General features: G+C 48.4%; 1 protein-coding gene across 2 annotated transcripts in view; it reads left to right on the top strand.

The window, feature by feature from the left end:
• LOC110586266 (alpha-tectorin) overlaps positions 1–19,035 on the top strand; it is a 188,285-nt gene that overhangs the window by 135,729 nt on the left and 33,521 nt on the right. For both annotated transcript variants that reach the window (XM_044919222.1, XM_021696471.1), the window contains 4 exons: positions 3,771–4,341; positions 6,506–7,098; positions 8,455–9,028; positions 15,769–16,370. In XM_044919222.1, coding sequence (XP_044775157.1) covers positions 3,771–4,341; positions 6,506–7,098; positions 8,455–9,028; positions 15,769–16,370 — 2,340 coding nt within the window. The remainder of the gene's footprint in view (positions 1–3,770; positions 4,342–6,505; positions 7,099–8,454; positions 9,029–15,768; positions 16,371–19,035) is intronic.

Here is a 19,035-nt window from a genome sequence, read left to right as displayed (position 1 = left end):
TGTGAGGCAGCTGACTTCTGCAGACATGCTTGGCCTGGCCGGGAATGGCCAGCAAGATCTGTTCTTGCAAAGTACAGATCACCTTTCTCCATATGCTGGGGACTGGTTTCTGTCTATGGATTTCCCCTCTTTGGACTGTTCTCAAATAACAAAATAAGCAGTTTAGGATTGTATATGCTAATGGGGGCTACAGCCAGCCAGCTAAAATCCATATATAATAAATGTCTCCTTCTAGCTAGTACTGCTCAGTTTTCCTATTTCTCCCCAAAATAAACCCAAGTAGTTTAGGGTGCTGCAGTGAAAAGACCATCGAGGCCTAATAGCAGGTAGTGATGAAGAACTCAGACCCTGGGGTCAGATCTGCTCGGCGTCTGTGCCGCCCTTGTCGGCTGAGCGTGCTTTGAGCTTCATTTTCTTCATCTGTAAAATGGGGTAATAGTGTCTAGGAGGCAGGGATCTAGGGCTATATTTGGGCTTGGCTACCTCTACCCATCACTGGGACCGAGGCAGCAGAGAGCAGTGGCTTTGGAACCCAGCTGCTGAGAGTCAGGCCCTGTCACCTACCAGTCTTCAAGCCTTGAAACTCAATTTTCACATCTGCAAAAGGGGAAGATGCTAAGGTCCTTCTAAGTTTGTCACGAGGATGAAAAGGAACAGCCACATGTGTGATATCTAGTACAAAGCCTGGCACACAGTAGGCGCTTTATACATGGCGCTTCCCACATTGCCATCACCACCAAAATCCCTTTGAGTTCTGAGAGCTTAGGCTTCTACAATTCTCCTTCTCTCTCCTAATCTCCCCCCTACCCACATCCTGTCAAAGAGGAAATGACTTGAATACGGGGAGAAGAAGAGAGGCGAAGAGGTGAGGTTCATCTCCTGCTGGCTAGTCAAGAGTTGAGACGTGGGACTGGAGGAACGAAATAAGAAATCACCCAGGACCACCTCCTCTGAGCACTGTGGGGGACAAACACAGTGACTCTCTAATCTGTGGTTTAAACTGAGACACGTTTCGTGTGGGAGTGAACGGGAGTGCAATGAACACATACCAGGAAGGAAGGTAAGAACTGGGCCAGGTGGTGCCTGTGGTCAGCCTAGGGCTTAAGTCAGTCTAGATCTGATGCAGAGAAACCGGGTGGAGGAGGGGACCGTTGGAATATCCAGAGACGGTCCACCCCATGGCTCCTATTTCGAGACACGGAAGACTGCCCTTTGTTAGCAGAAGCTTGAGTGAAAGTGGAGGAGGGCGCTTGGCAACAGGCATATTTGGAACTTACAATTATACCAACCTTGAGGAAGACTTCATTTCCATCTCAGCATGGACAGCACGTAAAAGTCATCCAGTGCTCTTGCAAGCGGACCTTCCTCACAGTATGGCTTTTCCCGCCTGTGTGAGCTAACCTGCTACCTAGAAGACAAGGATGGATCAATCAATCCCCAGGTTTTTCTTTCTACTTGTAGCTCTCTGTAGGGCGGCTTATTTCCGAAACCTACTTTTTTGTCCCCTCCCCCATTTAGTCCTACTAATCTCTAGAGATAGGCAATTGCGCATGGCATATACCACGGTAAATTTTGGAGTGATGTTTGGACGGGCTACTGCCTCACTTCCTAGAAAACTCAGAGAGTAGCACAATGGAGGCCGTGAAGACCCTTGACCTTCCTGGGTGCCTGAAATCAGTATGGGTTCAGTGCACTTACAGGCTGTCCCACCGAGGACTGAGCTGGGCTAACCATCCCATCCCAGACACAGACATGATATCTATGGGTGCTAGGCATGGCAAAGTGTAAAAAAAGAAGAAAGTGAGCTCTGTCTGCTGGAGGCTTCCCAAGCCATCTACTCACATGGGCCACACACGTGGGACTCACTCTTAACTGTTTCCCCCACTTCTTTCTCCCCACTGCAAAAAAACCACATGTCCTGCCGAGTGGACTCCATGAGCTCGTCCCACCCTTGAATGTCCGTACATAGCTTAGGCCCTCACGCTCCATTCCCCTGGACTTTGGCATCTGCTCCCTGTCTGTTTTCTCTGCTTCTCATCTTTACATGCTGGTCAGAGTGGGCTTTCTGACATGCAAATCTGACTCTGTCATTCCCTTACTTAAAACATTTTGGGGGCCTTGTCTGCAGAATAGAAATCCAAGTTGTTCTGTTTTTGTTTTTGTGGAGTTTGTTTTGTTTTAAAACATGGCTTAAAGGGCCCTCCAAGGTCTATTCCCAACACGGAGGCCAGAGGAATTCTTCTAAAATGGAAGTCAGATCATGTCAGTCTTTTGCTCTGGACACCCTCTTGGCTCCCCATCTTGCTCAGAGTCAAGGCCAAAGTCCTTTCGATGGCCGACAAAGGTCTTCCTGTTCTGGCTGCTCTTATCTCTCTGGCATAACCTACCACCGCCCTCTCCTTGCTGTCTCTGCTCCAGCCATGCCAGCCCTTGAGGTCCCAGGAGCACCCAGGCACACTCCACCTTAGGGCTTGGCTGTCACCTCCGTGGCATCCACTCTCACCCAGGATAACAGTGTGGCTTGCTTCCTTATCTCAAACATCCCCTTCTCTGACCATCCTGTTTCAAGTTAAAAACCCTCTTTCCTAGCACTTCCCTAGCATCTATTTTATTTATTTTGTTTGTTTGTCGTTGGCCTCCTCAACCAAAATATACATTCTGTGGGGCAGAGATTTGTGTCCGTCTCACTCATTGCTAATCCCCAACTCTCTGAATGGTGCTTGACACACAGAAAGGCCTGAATCGCCGTTTATTGAATGAATGGACCATGGACCTTGCCCATGTCTCTAGCTTCATCTCTGGCCACCCCTCCCCCCCCGCCATCCAGTAACACCCTGATGAATGTCCCCATGCTCACGTAGCTGTTTCTAAACCCCTGCCTTTATTCTCTTGTCCTGGAATTCCCTGCCCCCCCCCCCCTTTGGCCACTTCTCTTCATCCTTAAAGACCCAGGGCAAGCTTAACTGCCTCCAAAAAGTCTTGTAGGACTCCCTGAGGCTGGATATAGGATTCATTTACTGTTCTCCCATTGCATGATCCATTAATGCATATTTAAAACAGTATAAATACCTATTTGTGTCACTCTTCCTCAGTAGACTGAGACCTCCATGAGGGGCAGGGACAACTATATTCTTTGTTCTTTATTTCTCAGCACCTCACATAATGCTTGGTACCCAGTAGGCGTTTAAATTTGTTGGTTGTTGGGAATGATTACATGACATAGCCCTGGCATCAGGAGGTAACAGAGTGAAACACTCAGAGAATAATACCAGGGCAGCTTCTAAGCTAAAGTGTGGGGACCAGTTTACGGTACACATTTCAGCTGGGTGGAAGGGTCAAGGAGGGCTCTAGGCAGTGACTAGGTCATGGGAAATATGTGACTTCAGCTGAGACTTAAGGGAATGAATTTAGAGGAAAGGAAAGACAGGCTAACTAGTCTCTCGTGAAAAGCTTTGAAGCTAGCCCTAGAGCCAGCCAGGAAGGGTTGACAGCCACCTGGTCCCCGGAGGAGTCTCGAGTGGTAGTGGCCATGCATGTCTTCCTCCGTAGCCTGCACTGTGCTCAGCTGGTCCACGCCACCCTGCTTCTGTGGGCTCCCCCAGGCCTCGGGCTTCATGGAAGGCAAGCTTACTGGAGCCCCAGCAGTTTGTGTGTGGGGGTGGGCATTGTCTCCGGAGCACTGACTTGCTTTGCCTCCCTTTCCTGACCTCAGCCGGACCCACTGCCCTGGCACCTGCTCACCTGCCTTTTACCATTACTGTTGTTGGCAGGTTAATGACCTAGTGACTTCCTTGCCGGTCACTTTAGACTTGGGGGCGGTGAAAATCTACCAGAGTGGCATGTCTACTGCCGTGGAAACGGATTTTGGGCTCTTAGTGACGTTTGACGGCCAGCACTACGCCTCCATTTCCATCCCAGGCTCCTATATAAACTCCACGTGCGGCCTCTGTGGGAACTACAATAAAAACCCCCTGGACGACTTCCTCCGCCCGGACGGCAGGCCGGCCATGTCCGTCCTGGACCTCGGAGAGAGCTGGCGGGTCTACCACGCCGACTGGAAGTGTGATGCAGGCTGTGTGGACAACTGCACCGTGTGTGACGCGGCCACCGAAGCTCTCCTCTTTGGCCCCGACTACTGTGGCTTCCTCAACAGGACGGACGGCCCCCTGTGGGAGTGCGGCACTGTCGTGGACCCCACGGCCTTTGTGCACAGCTGTGTGTACGACCTGTGCAGTGTGAGGGACAACGGGACGCTCCTCTGTCAGGCCATCCAAGCCTACGCGCTCGTGTGCCAAGCCCTGGGCATTCCGATCGGAGACTGGCGAGTCCAGATGGGGTGCGGTAAGCTGGCATCCTGCCCAAATGGAAGGCTGCGCTGGTGCAAGGAGGTTGGGGAGGGGGTTTCTGGGCTCCATCAAAAATCTCCTTGTTGAGACCAATTGCCCAAGAGTGAGGGTGAGCTGAATATAGCCAGACATTAGGAACGGTCAATGCCCACCCACCCAATACCATAGTCAGAAAACGAGAAGCCATTGATGAGCTTCAGTGGTCCAGAAACACGGAACACGTGGCAGGAAATGCTTGGCCACAGGAAGGTCTGGTCCCAGGGATGGGTCTTCCAGACTTAGGCAAGATGGTGGGGTTTTCAGAGGTGGAGGCGGTGATCTTTGTGGCCATTGAATAAACACAGTCGCTGCTCTGAGTAATCAAAAGCAGCTTTGGGGGCGCCTGGGTGGCTCAGATGGTTAAGCGTCTGCCTTCGGCTCAGGTCATGATCCCAGGGTCCTGGGATCGAGTCCCACATCGGGTTCCCTGCTCCTTGGGAGCCTGCTTCTCCCTCTGCCTCTCTCTCTCTCTCTCTGTCTCTCATGAATAAATAAATAAAATCTTTAAAAAAAAAAAAAGCAGCTTTGGGGGAAATAACTCACCTCCCAAATGGAACCAACAGCATTTGTCCCATGGCTCTTTGTTCTCCACCTTCCATCCCTCTAGATTCTGTGTCTCTGGCTCCGTAGCCTTCCTCTGACCCACTGGTGTTGGTGGGGAAAGGGCTGCGGCAGGGAGCAAAGAACATCAGGAAAGAAAGCCCTTTATCTGAAATGCTAAGTGGTTAGGAAAAGCTCCAACAGTGTGGGGAAATTCAGTTTCTTTTGAATTACCTTTTACATTAAACATTTTGTACCATTTAGTTGTCTAGTTTTCTCTTTCTATCCCACTTAAACTCTCTTATCCTGTTTATATAAATTTTTAAAATAAGCAAACAAAACAACAGCTTCTTGGAATTCTGTGGGTCTTTTTTTTTTCCTGGCCCTTGGTTTTCTCCACAAGAGTACCCAGAACATTATATCCATGCATTTTAGATTCCTATGCAGATAAGAAGGTTTCAAAGTTTCTTTCAGTTCCAAGGCTAAAGGGAGATTTTTTTTCCTATCAGTGTAGGTTGGATTCACAAAATCATCATGTATCAGATTCAGTTCTTTGAGAATTGATCAAACCATGAAGAGACTGTTTTCTTGTTGCTTGGTTGTGTGATTGACCAACCTCTATTATGCCTGGAACATCCAAATCCTGACTCAATTTGATATCGAAGATGGCCTTTTTGGTATAATCTAAGATCCTTGTATAATCTAAGAGCATTCACTTTGCCTAATTAAATCACCCATAATAGCTACTTTTTCCCCTGGTGGTACTATTTTCCTGTCTTTCACATTCCCCACCCCTCTCTCATGTTAGTGGGAAGAATTCTAGTAGATTCAGACAGCTAGTTTACCAGTCCCTTGAGCCCCTGACTCTTGGATTCAACCAGGCTCAAACATTTATGTAGACTCAGATGTTCTTAAAATAAGAACCAGAGGCTTCTGAGGCAAGAAGGGCCTTGAGGAGGCATTTAGTTCCAACCCAGTCTCCTGGAGGAACAGGCACACACATTGTTTTCAGATAACCAAGGTTCTGTCTTATTTTTAAGATTCCAGAGTATTCATTCTCACAGTCTTCTTTCATCACTTAGGTATTTCGAGCACCTCCCTGTTAGAAATTTCACGTTTTCAAGTGGCTCCTCCCACGGTTACATTTTTCATTTGTCCAGCAAGTTGGATTTATTTCCTTCTAAGAGTGGGCCATGCTGTTTAAGATCAGATCAACTTATATGTCCATCAATCGAAGATCTTAAAGCATCTTGCTGGTTGTAGATCATCCAATAATAAATCAGTGTTGAACAATCTGTCTAGTTAGGATAGCAACCTGAAGTTTAATTCAGCCAGGATGATCAAATGAGAGTCAAGTTCACAATCGTGTTTCCCAGTGGCTATCACAAAGCAGTGGAGCTTGTTTCTACAGACACCACCTCAAGTCTCTTCCCTGATGAGTGGCCGCTGCGCCCTCATTCTAGGAGCTAAGCGGTCCAGAAGGAGCACCCTTCCTGCCGTTCCCTATGGGTGCTGGATCCCTGTGGTTAGCACCTGGGGCACTCACCTGTTGTCCCGCTCTCTCCTCTCCCCCACGTCAGTGTCCATGGTGCAGTGCCCGAGCTTCAGCCACTACTCCGTGTGTACCAGCAGCTGCCCAGACACCTGCGCTGACCTGACGGCCTCCCAGAGCTGCACCACGCCGTGCACGGAGGGCTGTGAGTGTAACGAGGGCTTTGTGCTCAGCACCAGCCAGTGCGTCCCACTGCACAAGTGTGGCTGTGACTTCGACGGCCACTACTACACCATGGGGGAGTTCTTCTGGGCCACAGCCAACTGCACGGTGCAGTGCCTTTGTGAGGAGGGTGGGGACGTCTACTGCTTCAACAAGACCTGCCGGGGCGGGGAGGTGTGTGCCGTGGAGGACGGCTACCAGGGCTGCTTTCCCAAGCGCGAGACCGTGTGCCTGCTCAGCCAGAACCAGGTGCTGCACACCTTCGACGGCGCCACCTACGCTTTCCCCGCCGAGTTCTCCTACACCCTCCTCAAGACCTGCCCCGAGCTGCCCGACTACCTGGAAATCGACATCAACAAGAAGAAGCCCGACGCGGGGCCCGCATGGCTGCGAGGACTTCGCATCCTAGTGGCCAACCAGGAGGTCAAGATAGGAGGAGTCGGGGCTTCGGAAGTCAAGGTAAGACTCCTGATGCCCTTGCGGCTTTTCTGATGAGTCTCGCCAAGTGAAGGAGCCGTAGTCTTCAGGCGTGCCCTTCTGCCTCTGACCATGAGTGGATTCCAGGAAGGCAATGACTCTGAAGTGGGGGCATTTCCGGACATTCAGCACCAAATCAGTCTCTCAGGGGGGTGAAACAGAGTGAGGCTGGAATCCCGCAAATTAGGGATAGCTGTAGCAGGACTGGCTTTCTCTGTAACAGCCGATGCTTACTGGACACTTACTATGTGCCATGCACTATTCTAAGCAGGATCACACCGAATCCGGTGAGGGGTATGTTTTCATCCTCATTTACATTTTACCTATGAGAAAACTGAGGCACAGAGAGGTTACATAACTTCCTCAGAGACACACAGCCATAAAGTGGCATTTGAGCCCAGGCAGGCTGGCTTCAAAGTCTGTGCTCTTTACCCTGTACTATACTGACTCCCTTACCTATAGATGGGAACCCATGTTGGGTAATGCAGACAGTACCCACAGGGCCACCTTCTGCCCCTCTGACCTGGTCTAAAATATTCATCATTGGGCATCCAGATCATTCGTTCTAGAAGGATCATTAGGAATCATCTAGTGCCACTATTTGTTTGTGCATGAAGATCCCAAAGGGCTCAGTGAGGGATGGGGGACCTCACAGCTAAGTGGTGATGGAGCTGGCATGACGGGAGGGCAGATCTCCCCACTCCCAGCCCAACACGTATCTGGTAATATCACAGGAAGTCAAATTTAGAAAACAGAAGTCAATGCAGTCCTGTGCTAGGAGATCAGAAAACACATGTCCAAGGACTGAAGAGGCTGTTTTCATTCCCATCAACACACTGGCAGAGATTAATTTATTCAAAGAATAGTAAAAGGTAGAGATAGTTGGGTGGACAACTAGATAATTAGATAGAAACTCTATGCTCCCAAGGGGCTGGGGCACAGGAACAGTCAAACCTGAAGGAAAAGAAGGAGCCAGAAATGTGGGGAAGGAAGGGTGCCATCAGTGAAAAGGAGCTGCCAGGCAGAAGGAAGAAGCCGCATATATGTCAAGACAACTTCTGCTCACATTTCACTCTTTTTTGGGGCTACCTTAGGGTCTTATGTATACGCTAATAAACAGCAAGTGTGTTGAATCAGAGGAGCTGAGAAAGAAAGAAACAAGAGATGCCCATGCGGAAACAGTTTGTGTATGTCTGTGTGGTTTCCATAGCCCGCCAGATTCTTGACGTTTCTCAAAGGGAGAGTCACGGGGCAGAACCATGTCTTTATTGCAGAACCTAGGAAATTGTGGGTACACTGTGTGCATCTGGAATTGATGATAGTGATTTGGTTTTTCAGCTGAATGGTCAGGAAGTGGAATTACCTTTTTTCCATCCTTTGGGGAAGCTGGAAATCTATCGAAACAAAAACAGCACGACGGTCGAGTCCAGGGGTGTTGTGACCATCCAATACTTGGACATCGGTCTGCTGTACATCCGGCTCTCCACCGTTTATTTCAATTGCACGGGCGGGCTGTGTGGCTTCTTTAATGCAAACGTCAGCGATGAGTTCTGTCTCCCCAATGGCAAGTGCACGGACAACCTGGCGGTGTTCCTGGAAAGCTGGACAACCTTCGAGGAGATCTGCAACGGGGAGTGTGGGGACCTGCTGAAGGCTTGCAACAATGACTCGGAGCTGCTCAAATTTTATCGGAGCCGCTCCAGGTGTGGCATCATCAATGACCCCTCCAACAGCTCCTTCCTTGAGTGCCACGGGGTGGTCAATGTCACCGCCTACTACCGCACCTGCCTCTTCCGCCTGTGCCAGAGCGGGGGTAATGAGTCGGAACTCTGTGACTCTGTGGCACGGTATGCAAGCGCTTGCAAGAACGCCGATGTGGAGGTGGGCCCCTGGCGGACCTATGACTTCTGCCGTAAGTCGGGGCTCCGTGATGTGGGAGGCCACCTGGGAGAGGCAGGAGTTGAGCTTAAGGACGGTCTGATGCTTGTGTGTACCTTCCTCGTCTGGTGTGTCCTTTGGAAGGCCCCTCACCCCAAACCCGACTGGTTCTCACCTTTATTTCTGTTTCTGCTTACACGGTGTCTCTTCATCGTGGAGGGATTAGCCATCCTATTGACTCTTGGTTTTAGCTAGCGGAGGATATGCGTCATATCAAAGACTAGAAGTCTCTGTGATGGCTCCATCAGGGCCTTCTTTCTTGGCAAAGAACGGCTCCATTCTTTCCATAGAAGGTGATCAGTCAGAGCGCCTTTCACGGAGTAGAGATTAGCGCTGCTCCCTGGGGCAAGCCTGACAATGGCTATGAAGAGAGTCCCACGTTGCTTTTTTTTTCATTTTGTCCCCCAAGTATCTGACCCCTCTCAGCAGGGCGGTAGCAGTACTAGTAGTAATTAGAATAATTGCTGAGAAGCCCTGACATATAACACCCGGGGCAATGGGGGAGGCCAGGGGGAGGAGTGAGGTAGAAGGGGCGGGAGGCATGGCCGAGAGGGCAGGACCCATGCCCGGAGCAAGGACTGCCCCACCTGGGCTTCAGCACCCATCCCTTTCCCACCAAAAAATCAGCCCCAAACCCAAACCAATGCCACCATTAAGATTCCATCCTCTATGTGGTATATATACACAATGGAATATTATGCAGCCATCAAAAGGAATGAGATCTTGCCATTTGCAACGACGTGGATGGAACTGGAGGGTATTATGTTGAGCGAAATAAGTCAAAAAGAGAAAGACATGTATAAAATGACCTCACTGATAGGAGGAATTCTTAATCGCAGGAAACAAACTGAGGGTTGCTGGTGTGGAGGGTGGGGTGGGAGGGATGGGGTGACTGGGTGATAGACATTGGGGAGGGTATGTGCTATGGTGAGCGCTGTGAATTGTGCAAGACTGTTGAATCTCAGATCTGTACCTCTGAAACAAATAATGCAATATATGTTAAGAAAAAAAAAAGAAGAAGAAGAAGGTAACAGGAGGGGAAGAATGAAACGGGGGAAATCGGAGGGGTAGACGAACCATGAGAGACGATGGACTCTGAAAAAAAACTGAGGGTTCTAGAGGGGAGGGGGGTGGGAGGATGGGTTAGCCTGGTGGTGGGTATTGAGGAGGGCACATTCTGCATGGAGCACTGGGTGTTATGCACAAACAATGAATCATGGAACACTACATCTAAAACTAATGATGTAATGTATGGGGATTAACATAAGAATAAAAAAAAAAAAAGATTCCATCCTCTACATCTGTTCATCTCTCTTGACTAATCTCCTGCGCTCTAGTTTATTTCTCAAAACTTTTTATTTTGAAATAATTGCAAAGTTATGGAAACATTGCATGAGTGTCTGTGTACCAATTACCCAGATTAACCCACAGTTAACATTCTGCCCCATTTGTTTTATCATTGTCTCTCGCACTCTCTCTCTGCGTTTGAAAGTAAGTTACATACATCATACCTCTTTGCCCCTAAATACTTCAGTGTGTATTTCCTTAGAATAATGACACTCATTTACAGAGCCACGGTATCGTTACTGACCTTAGGAAATTTAACACTGATACAATCATTTAATATCCACATTTCAATTTTGTCAATTGACTCATGATGTCTTTTATGGCTTTCCCCCTTCAATACAGATCTAGTCTAAGACCCCATGTTGTGTGTAGAGCTCTCATGTCTCTTTAGTCTCCTTTAATCTGGAATAATTCCTTAGCTTTCTTCTCTTTTATTGTCATTTTTAAAGAACACAGCCTCCCACCTTTTAAAATAGAATGGCCCTCCATTTGGGTTTGACATTTCTTCGTGATTAGGTTCTGCTGTGCGTTCCTCTCAGACTCCTGCGTAGGTGACATCTGTTTTCCTCATGGTATCATGTCACATGCAGTGCATGCTTTGTCTAACCTCTCAGTGGAGATGGGCACAGTGGTCCCCTGGTCAGGTGTTGTCAAATGTCTCTATTCTGTGGTCACATTGTTTTTGTTCTCTTACAACTAATCAGCTACAGGTGGGGAGATACTTTAAGACAATGCAAGTATCCTGCGGAGAAAGTGTGAGAGAGGATGATAAAGCAAATGGGGCAAAATGCTAACTGTAAGCTACTATCAAAATCCCCCTCCTCTATTTAGTGCCCATTGATGATCTTTGCTTGTATCAGTCTTTTTAGCATGATGGTTACAAGCTAATGGTTTCCAGCTCCAGCACTCTGTTCACTTATTTACCAAAGTATAGATGTCATTCTGCTATAAGCAAGAGGCTTGCCTTCTCGTCTGTGTGTCTGCCTATCATCCATCCATCCATCCAATCATCCATTTACCCATCCACCCAACCATCTTACTCAATCATCTTTTTATTGAAGTATGATTAACATTTGGTGTTATATGAGTTTCAGGTGTACAATATGATTCAACAATTCTATATACTTCTCAGTGCTCATCACTGTAAGTATACTTCTAATCCCCTTTGTCTATTTCACCCCTCCTGCCATCCCCTTCTGACAACCACCTGTTTGTTCTCTGTATTCAGGAGTCTGTTTTTTTCTTTGTTTCTTTTTTTCTTTATTTGTTCATCTGTTTTTTTTTTCTTAAATTCTACATAGGAGTGAAATCATATGGTGTTTGTCTTTCTCTGACTGACTTATTTTTCTTAACATAATACACTCTAGCTCCATCTCCATCATTGCAAATGGCAAGATTTCATTCTTTCTTGATGGCTGAGTAATATTCTATTGTATGTATATATACCACATCTTCTTTATCCATTCGGCTATGGATGGACACATGACAACCTAAGTGTCAATCATCTATCTTATCAATATGGACACACACATTCATAGTTTTTCAATTATTTTTATTTCATATTATATTTGTTCATGATTTTGGTGTTAAAATTATTCCGGATTTGGCCTGTGGGAGCCCTTTGAGCTGCCTCTTATGTCCTTTGGGCATGCCTTGGTCACTTTCTTACTTTTTGGTATAACAAGATGCTCCACGTTCATCCTGTAATCTTCCCTGCCCCAGACTAGAATCAGCCATTGCTCCAAAAAGCCCTAATTTCCCCTGGTGGGGACTGTTCCTAGAAACCAAGATCGGGGTGAGGCTTATCCATTGCTACGGGGGTATTCTTGCTTTGCCACTAAGCCCTTTCAACAGAAACATCTTAGAGCTAAGAACTAGCACACACACACACACACACACACACACATTGCACACATACATACAGGCTTGTTTTTTTACATCTCTGGTTTCTGAGCTTTGGGAGCCCAAGGAGCATGTGGATGGTTTGGTGGCTCTCATCTCAGAAAAGGCAGTGATATTCTTGGTGACCCTTAACCACACTGGGGAGGGATGAATAGCAGATGCTGTGAATCCTGAAGCTGGAATTCTGGGAGCATTCATATGTCACCTACAAGGAGAAAAGCTTCAAGGTCTCTCCTGACCACCACATCTAGGGGAACCTTGTAATACGTTCCCCAAACCTTCTTTTTAATCTGCCTCCACATCCTCTCTGGTCCTCTCTGCAGCTTATCTACTATGATCTCTGTCCTTCTCCTGCTCTCAGCTTTCTGGTTGCAGCTCATTCACGGTTCAGGGTTACTGAGCCCGACCCCTACCAAATCCATTTTGTTGCCCTGCCATGTCACCATGTCTGCTGTCCTTTCGGACCATGATTTCCGTCCAACAGGCAGTGTTTCTGGATTGCTTTTGCTGTGCGCGGAGCATACTTTGGTCGCATCGGCGGCGCGAAGCTCAGTGGAATGGGGATGATTCCCTCTTTTCCTGGGTGTGATGGTTGCTGAGAATAGCTTCTCACCACCCCTCCTCTGCAGAGCTGGGGGAAGTTCTTTTCACTGCCTTTTTTAGAGAGAGAGAGACATGTGGACAAAAGCAGCCAAGGGTCTGGCAAGAAGGACCGGAGCGTGCATGTTTGATCAAGGAAGACTCGGGTACTAAGGGGTTAATCTGGTCGGGGTCTTGCAGGCTGGGGAATGGGCTGAAGACCAGCTGCAAATCAGGAACACAATCTTCTCTGGGCCTAGCGAGAGACAGACAATCACTGCTTCTGTGTTCCGAGATTTTGAACCAACCCTCATGTTGGCAGAGCCAGGCTGCCCAATTAAATAATTTCACAGAGGCATTTCAGAGGCCAGAGGAAGTTTTATTACTTCACGTCTGTATGTTCCAGACTTTCAGACAAATTCAGACAACAAAATAAGTCATCAAGTGAGAGCCATTTAAATAAGTCATGTTATTTGCTATCACCATAAACCTGCAGTCGATGTTATAACATTCATAATTTAGAGACAAATGTGAAAATCCCTCTATACGGACATATTTAATCAGGGCTGAACTAGCCTTCAACTCCAAAGCCGTATGGTATTGTAGTCAACGGGAGTGGAGATAGTCCTTTAGCCCAGAGGAAAAAAGATTGGCTCTCAGTACATAGTGCAGAACTGGTGAGTTGGTACTTGTGGGCAGAGTTATTATTATCGTGCAATTTATTTCTCTGTAGTGTCCTCTCTGTCCTTGGGTTGTAAAACACTATCAAGGAGTGAGAGTATGCACAAAAGCTAAAGAAAGTTTTAAAGAATTGGCTCCTTTGTCCCGGGGGATAGTGGGGACATTCACAGATCTCTAGACTACCCAGACTTCTAGGTAGATTTCTTCTGGCTCCTGGATTCATCCATGCCCTGCCCAGGTCAGATTTTGGCAGGCAGATATAATAAAGAGAAATGGGAAGATGACCTGGAACTCCATGGTGAGCAACACATGCTGTTACCATATTATGTGCTATCCTTTGTGACTCAGAGACTCGATCTATCAAGGAAGGCTTCTGGGCAGAAGTGCAATATGAAGTGAATCTTTTTTATTATTATTATTATGTTAATGTTAATCACTATACATTACATCATTAGTTTTTGATGTAGTGTTCCACGATTCATTGTCTGCGTATAACACCCAGTGCTCCATGCAGAACGTGCCCTCCTCAATACCCATCACCAGGCTAACCCATCCTCCCCCCCCCTCCCCTCTAGAACCTTCAGTTTGTTTCTCAGAGTCCATCGTCTCTCATGGTTCGTCTCCCCCTCCGATTTCCCCCCCTTCATTCTTCCCTTCCTGCTAGCTTCTTCTTCTTCTTCTTTTTTTTTTTTTTAACATATAATGTATTAATTGTTTCAGAGGTACAGGTCTGTGATTCATCAGTCTTACACAATTCACAGCGCTCACCATAGCACATACACTCCCCAATGTCTATTACCCAGCCACCCCATCCCTCCCACCCCCCACTACTCCAGCAACCCTCTGTTTGTTTCCTGAGATTAAGAATTCCTCATATCAGTGAGATCATATGATACATGTCTTTCTGTGATTGACTTATTTTGCTTAGCATAATACCCTCTAGTTCCATCCACATCATTGCAAATGGCAAGATTTCAGGGGTTTTTGATGGGTGCATAATATTCCATTGTATATATGTACCACATCTTCTTTATCCATTCATCTGTCGATGGACATCTTGGCTCTTTCCACAGTTTGGCTATTGTGGACATTGCTGCTATAAACATTGGGGTGCACGTACCCCTTCGGATCCCTACATTTGTATCTTTGGGGTAAATACCCAGTAAGTAGTGCAAGTGAAGTGATCTTTTTTTTTTTTTTAAAGATTTTTTATTTATTCATTCGACAGAGAGACACAGAGAGAGAGGGAACACAAGCGGGGAAGTGGGAGAGGGAGAAGCAGGCTTCCCACAGAGCAGGGAGCCCGATGCGGGGCTCGATCCCAGGACCCTGGGATCATGACCTGAGCCGAAGGCAGACGCTTAACCGACTGAGCCACTCAGGCGCCCCGCAAGTGAAGTGATCTTGACAGATGTGTAGGATTTGGCTTTGTGAGGCCCATCTGGCATGGGAAAGAATGTGAGCAAAGAAGGTGGGAGGGACCAGGGGCAGAAGGCGGTGAGGAGGTAGAAAAGGCCCGAGGGCACCAGGAGCCAAGAAATGAAAGACAAAGAGAAAGGCAATTTGTAGAGTAAAAATGCCTTCATAAAGTATATCCTACTAGAAGAAGTGTGAACAGGGGAAAGGTTTTCTATTTATTGAGACTCTACTGTAGACTTAATATATTAGGTCATTAATCCTCAGAACAACTGTGCTAGATAAGTATCATCTTTATTTAATAAAAGAAGAAACCGAGCTCAGAGGTGGTATCCACAGGTCTCTATGGACCCAAAGCACTGGTTCTTTCTGGGACACTCTCCCTCCAGAGTCCTTGAGTCAGGGGACTTAGCGTTGGGAGATCCAGATTGGGATCTCTCTGGTACTTACGGGCTGGATTAGGTTAAGTCACTGAACTTGAGTTTCTCATCTGTAAGACAGAGATGAGAAGACTTTGCTTACCTCCCAGGCTGTTGAGTAAAGTTACGCCAAACTGTCTACAAGGATGCCTGGCATGTAGCAGGTGCTCATGGAGGCTCATAGTCTTGGGATCTTCTACACAGAAAGCTACGTGCCCCAGGAGCACATGAGGGGTTCCCTGAGCCTCTGATCACCCCAGATGAGGATGACAGTAGTGCTGAGCACACCACACGCATCTAGCGAGTGCACACACACTCTCTCTGCCCCCTGTCCCTTGCTCAAGCCTGTCTTCTCCTTGGCCACCCTCAGCTCTGGAATGCCCGGAGAACAGCCATTTCGAGGAGTGCGTGATGTGTGTGGAGACCTGTGAGACGCTGGCCCTGGGCCCCATCTGTGTGGACAGCTGCTCTGAGGGCTGTCGTTGTGACGAGGACTATGCCCTGCAAGGCAACCTGTGTGTCACCCGCAGCGAGTGCGGCTGCAACTTTGAGGGCCACCAGCTTGCCAGCAATGAGACCTTCTGGGTGGACGCGGACTGCCAGATCTTCTGCTACTGCAACAGCGCAGACAACAAGGTCCACTGCGAGAGCATCCCGTGCAGGGGGGACGAGTACTGCATGGAGGAGGGAGGCCTCTACTACTGTTGGCCCCGAATTGACGCCTCCTGCATTGTCTCGGGCTACGGCCACTACCTGACCTTTGATGGCTACCCCTTTGACTTCCAGACCAGTTGCCCCCTCATCCTGTGCACCACAGGAAGCAGGCCAAGCTCAGACACTTTGCCCACGTTTGTTGTCACAGCCAAGAACGAGGACCGGGACCCGTCGCTGGCCTTGTGGGTCAAGCAGGTGGATGTGACCGTGTTTGGCTACAGTATTGTGATCCACAGGGCCTACAAGCACACAGTGCTGGTGAGTAGTCAAGGCCAGACGGCAGGAAGGGAGTTGTGGGGATGTGAGCATGGGGGTCCTGGGTCAGCGGGCCAGGCTGCAGCTGAACCTGGCTGGCCTAGAATCCTAGGAGAAGCCTAGGATGTTAGAGCAGAGAGGGACCCTGGAGATTCTCTTTATCTTACAGATAAGGACACTGAGCCTCAGAGACAAAAATGTTCTGCCCAAGGCACCGAATTAGGAGCAGAAATGGTACGCTTCCTCATGCAGCCCAGTATATTGGAGAGAGCACAGACCGAGGTTCGAATCCCAGCTGGGCTGCCGCTGTGTGTCCTTGGGCGGTCACTCCATCTGCGAAAGAGAACACGTGCCTAGCACAGCTTAGATGCCTGTCAGTGGTACTACCGCCTGATCCACCTCCTTCCCTCTGTGGAGCCCAGGATGATAGTTCCCTGCTCTGGCCTCCTTCCCACCACTTCCTGGCTCCCCATTGGCCCCCCATGAGATCTGAGAGTTCAAGAGTCTTGCAGGCATCTGGACCCCTCAGGGGCCTCCTACAATCTTCCTACTTGGGCCTCAAATAGAAAGGAGTGAACTTTGTCACTCCCTTGATGAAGACAGGAGCAGATAGGGCTGGAGGAGCTCTGTGTGCTCACCGTCAGGCCTGAGGACATCAGCCCCCCGCAAAAGACCCAGCCCCTCCTTCCCCAGGGTCTTGCTCTGAGCGGAACCGGGAGTGCTGACAAACCAGCCAGTGGCCCCACTCTGAGGTTTGGGAGGGGCTGATACAGGGCGTGAGCCTCTTAGCACGATCCTCGATGATCTGTGGCGTAATTTATCTCTACGGGGACTCCTTTTCACCTTGTATACATTCTCTGAAAAATGCTGAGCTCTTACAGGGGAGTTCCCTGAGCAGCTCTCCAGATCCCTTTCCTTCCTTAGAATCGCCTTACCCTCCCTCTCTGACAGAGGCTTCTGAGCTTCCTAACTGCCTGCCCTTTCCCGTTTATCCGAAAATGTGCCTTCTTGGCATCTAAGGCAGGGGACTCACTGGGCCCATTCCTCTTCCCTTCCTTGGATATTATACCCAAACCCCTGACTGCTTTCCTCGATGCTTCCCAGAACTGTTGGTCCCTATACCCATGACTGCATGAATCGTATTGTCATTCCGGGGGTGGGGGGGTGCCCATATCTGACTGGCTCGGTACTAGTCGTGGGCTTCTTGAGGGCAGGAGCTCTGCCTAATTCATCTTTATGTGAAATGACTCTGATGTCAGGACACTCAACACATTTGTCCAGGGGATGAATGAGATGACATAATAGCCCCTCTCTCCTACGGTCCCCAGGACTTACCATTTTGCTGCTGGCCATGTCCTCATCAATCTGTGGGATTAAACTGCCATGGAGGCAAGATAGGAAGACATCAGGTGCCTTTCTTGTAGCTACATAAGGCTTCCCACAGATGTCTAGATAGCAGAGGCTGCCCATCGCAGTAATGGTCCTCGATACCATTTTGTCATCGTATGTGTTAAAACAAACACATGGGTCATTTTGTTTTTCTCCTCATCTGATCTATTTCTACCCTTAGATTTATACCTTTTCATGCAGCTCCTTATCTCCTTGACATTCAACACCCTTCCATCATTCTACCTTTTAGGGGTTCTTTTTCTTCTTTTAAAAATATAATTTGCTCATAGGTCCTGTCTCATTCAGGGTATTAGGAGATTGCATTTTCTGCCTCGTGTTCCGCACTCTTCGGCATTTAGGTGTATGGACCTCTGAGACTCGCATGCAGTTTTCTGACCCAGTTATTTTCACAGGCAGACCACTGGAGCCTCGTGAACACTTCCTCTCTTTTGGGCTGTCCCTGCTCTCTTTCCTGATGGCTGATTCCCCGATCTCCCTGAGTGTCTCCCTCCCTTGCTCCCTGCTGTGGGGCCAAGGCCCTGATGGGTCAGCTCACCTTCCCAGCATATATCCTGCCCTGGTCTCGTGGGATGTGTTCATGGCTAAAGGCAAGAGCCATGGGCATCACACAGCTGGCTTCTTCCCCATTAAGTGATGGAGGAAGAAAATGAATGAAAACAGACATGCCCTGGCTATGGTTCATTTCCTGGGGCTGTCATCACAAAGTATCACAGACTAGGTGGTTTCAAGCAACAGAAAGTTAGTCTCTCCCGGTTCTGGAGACTAAGAATCCAAAATCAGCTCCTAGCTTCTGGCGGTTGTAGGCGATCGTTGCCCTGTGGCAGCATCACTGCCGTCCCTGCCTCGTCTTCACATGGCTTTCTGCCCTCTGCACCTTCTGTTTTCTGGGCCAAGTCACTCTCCCACTTTACGGACCCCAGTCTTTGGGTGTAGCACCCACCCTGATCCAGTATGACCTCATCTCAACGTGATGTACCTGCAAAGACCCTATTTCCAAATAAGGTCACCTTCACAGGTATGGGGGGTGGTGGTGGTGGTTAAGACTTCAGCCTATCTTTTGGTGGGGGGGCACAGCTCAACCCACAACAGGGAGTCAGTAATGGGCATCAAGGAGGAATTGATTAAAGGGGTGGAGGTGGGAGTCCTAGCCAGGGCATGTCTGTTTTTCTTTCTTGCTTGCTTGCTTGCTTTCTCTTTCTTTCTTTCTTTCTTTCTTTCTTTCTTTCTTTCTTTCTTTCTTTCTTTCTTTCTTTCTTTC

Source organism: Neomonachus schauinslandi, chromosome 11 (genome assembly GCF_002201575.2).
Source record: "Neomonachus schauinslandi chromosome 11, ASM220157v2, whole genome shotgun sequence".
Lineage (NCBI taxonomy): Eukaryota > Metazoa > Chordata > Mammalia > Carnivora > Phocidae > Neomonachus > Neomonachus schauinslandi.
The sequence above is the reverse complement of the archived record's forward strand: the minus strand, read 5'-3'. Positions and strand labels throughout refer to the sequence as shown.